The 10207-nt window shown below is 34.2% G+C and overlaps 1 protein-coding gene across 1 annotated transcript; it reads left to right on the top strand.

The window, feature by feature from the left end:
- The first annotated feature begins 2400 nt into the window (after positions 1-2400).
- Positions 2401-10117, top strand: LOC6037840 (tenascin). Its single transcript, XM_038256273.1, has 6 exons — positions 2401-2659; positions 2743-2885; positions 2940-3075; positions 3152-3628; positions 9742-9882; positions 9952-10117. The coding sequence occupies exons 1-6, from the start codon at positions 2584-2586 to the stop codon at positions 10026-10028; spliced, it is 1050 nt and encodes a 349-aa protein (XP_038112201.1). The 5' UTR covers positions 2401-2583; the 3' UTR covers positions 10029-10117.
- The last annotated feature ends 90 nt before the right edge of the window (positions 10118-10207 follow it).

Below are 10207 nucleotides of genomic sequence, written 5' to 3'. Positions count from 1 at the left end.
TTAATTTGATTTCAGCTGGTTACATTTGAATTTTCATTGAAATTTTGAAGTTTATTGTAAAAATATTTTTTTTGCCCCCTGATTTTTCGGGCCAATTTTGAAGGGGGAAATATTTGTACCAGCCTAATTTTCAGCCTGAAACGGTGATGAGATAGAAATTTGGTGTCAAAGGGACTTTTATGTAAAATTAGACGCCCGATTTGAAAAACTTTTTTTTCGTAAAATCGCGATAACTCGTGATGTTTATAAGCAAACCCCTTATGTCTATATATTAAAATTTTTGTAATTGTCTGCTCTACAACTTTGTAGAACATTGTTACACTCTAAAAAATAACCCTGCAAAGTTATAAAAAACACGAAATTTTAAAATTAAAAATTTTGTTCTAAATGAAAAAATGACCCTTCTGGTTCAATGTAGATTCGAAAAGTACATTAAATTTCCCATAAAATGACATGTTCCAAATTTTTTTTACAGTCGAGTAACGGAAAATGGGAGAATTTTTAAAACTTTTTTAGTGTTTTTTTTCGATGAAAAATACGTTTTTTCTAAATTCTGAGTACGCTATCAAATCGGGCGTCTAATTTTATATGAAAGTTCCTTTGACACCAAATTTCTATCTCATCACCGTTTCAGGCTGCAAATTATTGAAAAACACCTCTTTTTCGCATGCTCAAAAATGAAAGGGTTCGTAACGCCCTTCCTTCACGAGATATCAGAAAACGGACCTCGGATTCGTGATCAGGGACAAAAGTTACCCCTTAGGACAAAGTTTCACCCAAATCGAAGGGGGGTCGGGACAACTGCTGTGCTACCCAAAGAAAAAGTGAAATAACATGGTTTCAACATTTCTTTGAAAACAAGTGTAAGACATCTCTAAATTTGAACAAAAAAAATCAGTTTTGACAAAAAATAAAAATAAAATTTTCGCGGTGCAAACAGGACATTGATATCGAACAAAAATCTAATTATTTTAAACCACTAAAAATTGAAATTTTACCAAAAATCACAAAAAAATATATTTTTGAACTGGTTTATTAAAGTCCATTTTTATCTAAACTGTGTTTTTTTAGATAAATCTTGTTTTTCCCGTGATTACCAAGCCAAAATGAAGGTGCAAAATGAATTTAGAAAAATATATTTTTAGAAGGGGGACACTTTTAAGGGTCCATCCATAGACCACGTGGATAATTTTGTTTGAAGACATCAGACATTTCCTAGAAATTTGCTTTATAAATTATGCTAATTTGACAATATTTAGCAATCCTGAGTTAAACTTTTAAATGTTAGTATCTTTGAATATTGAACAAATAATAAATGTTAAATGTGAAAAAAACTGTCAGGAGAATCGTATAGTTTTTGATCATTTTGCGCGTTTTTTGTGAGAATTTTTGCAGAATCAACTCGAGGGGAGGCATGGAGCTTTGAATTTTTCAAAAATATTTAGACAAGGCACATATGCATCAACTTCAAATTCAATTAATTAATTCAAAAACTCGAAGAAATTACGTGTCTTTCTTTCAGTGTTTTTTTTAACTGTCACATTACCTACAAATTTGTTTAGAACCACTTTTTGTTACGATGTTTGGCTCACTGCTATATATTGTTTGCTTTTGCTGGCAACCTTTAAAAAAAACAAATAAATTAACTAGTACTTTAAAAGGGTTTTTAATGTAAATCGTTTTATTTTTCAATGCAAAATATACCAAAAGGAAATAACAAGCCATATTTTCAAAAATGATTAAAATGCATTTTGCACCAGTTGTTTTGCAATCAGGCTGGTACAGGCTAATAATATTTTTAAAAGTTTTTTTTTTCACCCTTTCACAATTTTAAATTTCAATGGACATTCAAGTGCAATCAGCTGAAATTAATTTTAGTGCATTCCCCTGCTTTGAGAATCTTTTAGCATGTTTGGTTTTTTTTAAATCTCTTGATTTTTTGAAAATTTTCGACGAACGATTATGTTTCGCTCAAATTTTTGTTTTCGTCATTTTTTGAAAACTAATGATTGCAAAACAACTGAGCTAGTGTAAAAAGCATTATAAAACAATTTTTTGAAACTTTGGAAAATATTTGCATCGGCCTCATTAGTTTTCAAAAAAAATCTAAGTATTGACGAAATAAATATTTGGGGAAAAAAACCTTTCACACTTTGACAATTGAAAAAAAAAATTACTCTAAGATGCAATAGACTAAAATCATTTGGATGTTGTTTTCAAAAATAATTAACAAATTGCCCATGGTCACAAAGGCCAAATTACAATCATTATCCATCAGATGAATTCGCTCCATCACGAGCACTCACTGATGATCTTCGCTCCCCCGAAAACCATGACAATTTAACGGAAGTTTTGCGCGAACCACTCAAAACGAAATTACCCGATACGATATCACAATAGATCGCACCGCAAGCAAGCGCACTCACATTTGTGTCCGAACGAACAATTGCGCCCGGTAATTAGTCGTGCTCGTTTGCCCCTCCAAATAAGGTCCGATAGCACGCGAATCTTCCCAATTCTGCGAGTCCGTCCGTCCAAGGTCAACATCATCCGCCGGCGTCAACGTCCAAGGGTAGCACCGCGATGCTAAAGTGCGCAATTCTGGTGATGCTGGTGACCTTCGGGGTCACCATCGTTCTGCCATCCGTGAGATCTAGTGGTAAGTGCGCGATCGAGACTTTTGTTCCTGCTTTTTAATTTTTTGATCTTCTTGTTTTTTTTTTTTTTTTGGTTACCTTGAAGATAAAGACCTTATCGATCTGGAGTGCACAGATGACGCGAACTGTACGATCTTCCAAGGTGTTTACCACAGCTCCACGTGCGTCAACGGTTCCTGCCATTGTATCCATAAAGAACGTAACGAAACTGACGAATGTGAACCCCAGGTAAGTTGGAAATGTTCGAAAGCGGCTATAGTTGATTGTTCTCTTCTCGGATAGCGCATTTCATACTCGAACAAGATCGGTGGCACTTGTCCGTGCAATTCGGAGAACTCGTTCTGCAACGAGACGAGCCAGATGTGCATCTGCAAGGACGGATTCATGCCCAGCAGAGAGATGAAGAGATGCATCAGCAGTAAGGCCAACCCCACCGCGTTTTGAGGTTAGCCTTAGCTAACAACGCTCTTTCTTCTTCGTGTTTCCTCCTCCAGAGTCGGTCCCGTTGAATGGAACGTGCGAAGTGGACGAACAGTGCATCATGCACGATCCCTTCTCGCACTGTGAGGATGTCTTCAACAACTGTACCTGCCAGCAGCACTTCCTCGACTTCCAGGACACGTGCCACTCGGTGGTCGAGGGTCCCCACGTGAACGAAACGACGGTTTCGGTTCCGTGCGAGCAGGATGTGGACTGCTCGAACCACACGGCCAACTCCAGCTGTCACCAGGGCAAGTGTATCTGCGTGCACGGGTTCGTGGCCAACGCCGAACGGAACAGCTGCCTGCCGGTGGTCCAGTTCGAGGGCAACTGTACCGAATCGAACCAGTGCATCGCCCAGCTGAGCATTGGATCCGTGTGCAGTGAGGGCAAGTGCGAGTGTAGCGAGGCGTTCTTCCCGTTTTCGGATCATGCCCACGACAACGCGACCGGGCAGGCCACGGTGGTGACCACGTGCAAGCGGAAGATCGGTGAGTTTCGAGATTGGTTCAGTACTACTGGTCAATTTTATTTTTAAATTTGTTTTTGAGGGATGAGTTTGGTTGTAGGGTAGAGTAGTCATCAATGAGACACGGGGAACAATGATAAAATGGCTCTCATAAGTCGTAGTTTCAACCAATCAGGCTCATATTTGGGGGAAAGGTGTGTCTACTGGATACACGTCTGCCATATAAGTGGCTTTGGTTATGAACGCTCTCTTGAAAAGTAATTCATAAATGTTTGATTCTGGGGTGTAAAAGTAAATCATGGACAAAAAATACTTTTTCGCTTGTAGGCTGCCATTTACACCAAAACTAATATTTCTTCAAATGTCTTTCGACGTTCCATAGGGATTAAGTTGGGCTACAATGTCCTTTCATTAGATTTGCCCAAAATTTAGAATACAACCACAATCCAGGACTGTCTCATTGTTCCCCACTCATTTCAGCCCATGGGTAACAATGAGACACTTTGATTTTTCTTCAATAAACTTTTCAAAATCGATGGAAATCTTTCAAAACATGAATTAAAAGTGATTTTGGCATATTTATAGAGTTTAAACTTCATTTAACCATAAATACAAAGTTATTTGGTATAAATATATGGATTTTACAAAATTTAAATACTTTTAGTACAACTTTGTTAAGTAAAGTTTCATGTTGGCAAAATTGCTCTAAAATGTTCAAGGCAAGTCACCTGCAAAGGAACAATACAAAAACATGATGTTTTACTAGAAAAATCTTGATTTTCGTAGTGTGTCTCATTGTTCCCCAGCTGTCTCATTGTTCCTGCCAAGTGCGTCTACAATGAGACAGTTGAATAACTCTGGCTGTAGATGTTGGATCGATCTCATATTTTGGTCAATGTTAGAACACATTAAAAGAAAGAAAATGTAACAAAAAGCTCATTAAAACATGCTGATGAAAAAATTAGAAAAATCGTTGAAAGTTGAAAACCAAAAGTGTCTCATTGATGACTACCCTACCCTACTACTCTCGTTTTATTTATTTTTATTATTTAATTTTGACTATTTCTTTATTGTTTTATTTGTTTTCTAACATTTTCCATTACATTTCGTTTATTCCAATACTTTCGTTGCTTGCATTTCAAATTTATATTTGCAAACAAATTAAATTATGTTTCTTCTAAAATGTATCGAATTAAGTTAATAGTCACGTTAAAATTACTACAATTAATTTTATTTAATATTTTGAAGATGTTGATCGAATACTGCCTAAGTTGACTTTTCAAAACACTGGCAAAGTCACATGAACCAAGTCAAACTTCTTCATCCAAAACATTCCAAATTTTTTTACAACGTTTTCAATTATCAAAATAGTAGTTTGTGCAACAAGTTGCAAAAAGAGGATTTTTTCAGCACGAGTCGTACATTATCCAACGAGTTCGCCGTTTCGAGTGCTGAAAAAATCAAGTTTTGCAACGAGTTCCATACAACATTTTTTGCAATTCCGAAAAACACCCATTGAGTGAAATTTTAAGTCAAATTTTCATGTATTTTGTCACTAAATAAGGGGTGCTCAAAGTTTTTGGAGACCGGGCCAAATTTGAAGCTCAAATGAGCTTGTGGGCCAAATTTACAAAATTAGATGTTTATAAAAATAAATTACATTATTTTATTCTAAAAAAAACTAGAAAATAAATCTACTAACTAAAGTTTTTTTGAAACTTTTATTATTTTTTCATCATTTTCGTTAATAAAAATTAATATAAAACACAAAATGGCAGTTTTCTACACTTCCGTTCTACGCATAACTGTCCCATGTTCAAAAAAAGGGCTACTGAGAAAAACGCGATTGAAATTTTTCGATCGATTTCTGTGTTTCTAATTGTCCCGTGGGTCCCTATGCGCCCCATAAAACTTCATCATCCCGGTACGAGAATCGAACTCACGACCTCTGGATTGGAAACCCAGCACGCCGCTAGTCGAAACCCATCCCCTACCGGTCAGTATTCCCAGTGAGCATATTTACTCTTTTAAGGGATCTGACTTTGCCGAGCCAGACAGGAATCGAACCCATCACCTTCCACTTACAAGGCGAAACCCGTAACCTCACGGCCACGGAAGCTCGGCATAAACACCCCGGTTAACATTTTATCACCCTTATTTGTAATCCTCTTGCAGATAAATAGGTAAACAAGATAAAATGCATCGTAAAACTCAAGATTTCGTGATAGAAAATACTTGGTGGGACAATTATGCGTAGAAGATCAACGATGGGACAAACAGACTTGGTGTTGTTTTCAATGATTTTCTTAACAAAGTACTACATTTTATGTGTTTTTCGGAAAGTATACGTAACACTAAACTTAAATATGATAAAAAGTCAGAATCGTCCAAAAATGACATTGGATAATTATGCGTAGAACGACATTACAGGTATTGTTGATTTTATTGTTTAAGGTCTTTGGAAAATGTTTTCAGCTAAATGTACTTTTATTTTACTTTTTTTGTACTTAAAAGTTTTCAATAAAATTGTTTTTTTTATACTTCAAAAAATGGCCGACATGTAACCTGCATAATTTATGCAACGGCGTAATTTTATCAATAAATTAAGTGTGGCTAGTAAAAAATCGTTGAGAGTCAGAATTTCAACATTTCAACAAAAAATGTTAAAAAATGTGTTGAGCCCGTAAAGTTGGATTGCAATCGTTATTTTCAAAAAAAATGAAAGACTCGACTTAAAAAAAAACTTCTAGCCACAAAAAAAAATATTCATCGAAAATTCTCTAAAATTCAAATTATTTTTGAATAAACCAGAACAAGCCCAAAACGATTGTAAACGTAAAGGAATTCATTTTTAAATAATTCAGCTGATTGCACAAAAATTTCCATACATTATTCTACGTTTAAAAAAAACGATTTTCGCCCATGATTTTTCGAGATAATGGGGAGGGGGAGGAGAGGTTTGTCGAAAAAAGCATTGTTAAAAACTTGCAACAGCCTTATTCCTCCGATTTCAACCTTGTTTCTGTCTAAGCTTGAATTTCCAAAAAATGTTTGATGAAAGTTTTGACGATATTTACTAGTTTTACTCACATTGAAACGGTGTCCTAAAATGAAGATCAACATTTTAATAAACCATTAATTTTTAATCAACAAAAAATAAAAGAGAAAAGCATAAAAAAGTTTAAAATAAAAATTAATTTAAAAAAAAGTAAAAAATCACTTTACAAGGTAACAACGGGCCATTTTACATAATTATTCAAAATGGATCCGCGGGACACAAAAAATCACCTCGCGGGCCATACTTTGGTCACCCCTGCACTAAATCGTTTAAATCAAAAAATGATGAAAAGTGTTACTTTTCGAAACAAGTGTTGAAAAGTTCAACTTTTCAGCACCCATCGCAGTGCTGAAAGGTAGAACTTTTCAGCATTTATTTTGAAAAGTGTTGCTATTCGATTCTGTTATTTTTGGTACCGTAAACCGGGGTGACTTTGATAGGATTTCAATTTGTTTTTAGAATATTTTCCAACAGGTAAGGTTTTTCTCAAGATTATTATTTTTAAAACATGTACTGGGGTAGGCCACACAAAGTCCATGCACTATTTTGGAAAAAAAAGTTTTTTCAATAGTGTTTTGTAAAATAGTTACGTTAAAAATTCTTGGTTTTAATTCCGGGGTGACTTTGATAGTCATAGTTTTTCTTGTTTAAATCATATTTAAGATGTTCAAACTTTATTTGTACGTTAAATGCACCATCACTAAAGTAGCTGATATAGTTTGTAAGAAAAAAAAATCAATGTTTATATTAAGTTGACTAAGTTTATAAGCTTACATATAAATTTTAGGTAAAATGTTTAAAAAGTCGGAATTTTGCCTGAAATTTGTTAAAAATAGTTTTGTTTATAAAATTATCGATTTATATTGCATTTTATACTGAATTCGAAGCACGAATCACAAGTTTTTACATTTTACATGAAATTTGTTCAACTGAATTTGCCTATAAATTTATAGATTTTTTTTAATTGTGTTTCAAAAACACATATTATTTATTATTTACAAACTTATTTAACCTTCTCCTAGTGGAAAATTGTCCAAAGAATCCGAAATCCGTTTTCCGATTAAAAATCATGTTCATTGAGAAAATCATAACACTTTGAGAAGTTTAAAATAATGACTTTCATCCACATTTTCTTAACTATAGTTAACTAACTTTATAAACTTTTCAAAAATTTATGAAAAGTTCTTCATGAGGTACTTTGAACACTTCTCTACCACGGTCAGTATGTTTCTGAACCATTCCTTACGTATTTAAATTGTACTCTTCATTTTGCGGAAAAATCGCAAACCTATCAAAGTCACCCCGGCTATCAAAGTCACCCCGTTTTACGGTACAGAAAAGTAGGATATTTATTCGTTCAAAAATGACAGGAAAAGTAAATAGCTTCACAAAGGAATTGCAAACAGAATGTTGACAAATCTTCTACCGCTTTTGAGGCGACAAAATAACATCAGAACCTTGGTATTTATACGATATAGAGGAGCAGCATTCATTTCCATCGGGACCTTATGTTGACATGTCAGTACTTTCAAGCTAAATAAGCTTAATGGGAAGTGAACAAGCAAGGGTTTCTTAAAGGTTTTGCAAAATAAGTTTTTTTAAAGTCGAAATCGATTACACGAATTTTGAAGTAAGATTTTTCAGTAAAATTACAATTACTAACCTGACTTCACTATATAATTTAAAAAAATCATCAAAGATAATTTGTCTAAGTGTCTGCTTTTTCATATATTTTGAAAACCAGATTCTAAATGCCAGGCTTGATTTTTCTCGATTCATACTGTTTTCGTGGGAATTGCTGCAAGAATAAGATTTTTTGTTAAGGAGCATTCTTTTATTACGTTACGGAGTCGGGGGGAGGGGTGTTCAGGTTGGATTATTCTCCAAACAAAATTTTCAAAATTTGTATTGAAATTTTGATACGAGGGAGGAGGGGGTCAAAAAATCCAAATTTTTGCGTTACGCAATAAAAGACGCTCCCTTAACGTTTTTTTTTTCAAATTTAACTAATTTTATAAGAGCAAAATACTTTTTGAAATTTAAAATAAAACTTAAAACATATTTTTTATTCAAAAATAAATGTGTGCATTTAGTTATAAATTTTCAATTCTATTAATTCACTGTACAATTTAATCAATTTAATCAAAGGTGTTTACAAAAATTGTACATGCAGTGTGTAATATTAAGTGTCTTTATTTGATTTAAAATGCAATATTTATAAGCAATATAAAAATGATTCCGCTTAGTTTACATTCAACTCTCAAAGTTATTTAAAATTTTATAAGAACAAAATAAAATTCGAATTGAAGCAATATTTTTTTTGCCCCTTTATCTTTTGGGAAAATTTGGTGAAAGAGTCGTATCAACACTTTAAATATAATTTACATTTGGAATAAAAAAAGTAAAATAAAATTTCAAAATATTCAGACAAGGTATCACTTTTGTTGAAGTTCCTGATTCTTCTCAAAGCAAACATTTCTCACGGGATATTTGTTTTCAAACCATTTGCAAAGGAAACCCAAAGGTCTTCTAGATTGTATAACAGAGTATTTTCTTACGTTTGGTTAACATAAATGTAGCTTTTTCACACTTTATTGTTTATTATGTAAAAAATTCTAAAGATAACATACAAACAGTCATTTGCCAAAATTAACAAGTTGGCACAGGAAATTTGTCGATAATACTCGAGTTCGCTGGTTTGTTCAAGGAACAGTATGTATTATTTGCATACCTTGACGTATTTTGCAAAACTTGTTAAAACACATATACTGACGAATTAACCTTAACCTTGATGTTTTGTGTTTTTCATGCGTTTGACGTGCAAGTCTGCCTACGAAATAGTTAATGCAGACCAGAAAAAAAAAAGTTTTCTTTGACGCATGATTTCAACACTCGAAGCCAAGAGACAAATTTGGCTCAAGTACTAAGAAGTGCATTAGCGCAGAAAAAAAACACAACTTTCAACAACGCTACCATCAATGAATTACGTGAGATTTGAAGATTGGCCACTTTAAGAGTGTTTAGATTAGAAATAGATTTATTTTATTTTTGATCTTCGATTTGTTTCCATTTTTTAGCACACGGCTCAAGTTGCAACGAGAACAAGGATTGCTACCAATTCCACCAAGGTCCCCACCAGCAAACACTGGAGTGCTCCAACGCAGAGTGCGTTTGTAAGGAAACCCACAGACTAAGTGGGGGGATTTGCTATCCAAACGGTAAGAACTCCCTGCTGACTCACATTGTTGCGAAAGTAAACTAATGGTCATTTGTTTCTACGCTTTCAGCTAGCTCATCAACTGCCAACATTCCATCAATTTTACTGGCGTTTGCGGCGATCGTGTTTACATCGAGCCGCAAGTAAATAAGCACTTTTATTGTAAACATTCATGTTATTTGTTATGCACCTGTTGTAGGTATTGTTGAATTGTCAATAAAAAAAATCTCTGTAAACAAAACTAGTCACAGTTCCAATTTTCCCTGCGCGCGCGCAACCACGTGCAGGAAAGTTTTGTTTGTTGTGACAACCGCTCGCTTGTTTGT

This window comes from Culex quinquefasciatus, chromosome 2 (assembly GCF_015732765.1).
Source record: "Culex quinquefasciatus strain JHB chromosome 2, VPISU_Cqui_1.0_pri_paternal, whole genome shotgun sequence".
Classification (NCBI taxonomy): Eukaryota; Metazoa; Arthropoda; class Insecta; order Diptera; family Culicidae; genus Culex; species Culex quinquefasciatus.
This window is presented reverse-complemented; position numbering and strand designations above follow the sequence as displayed.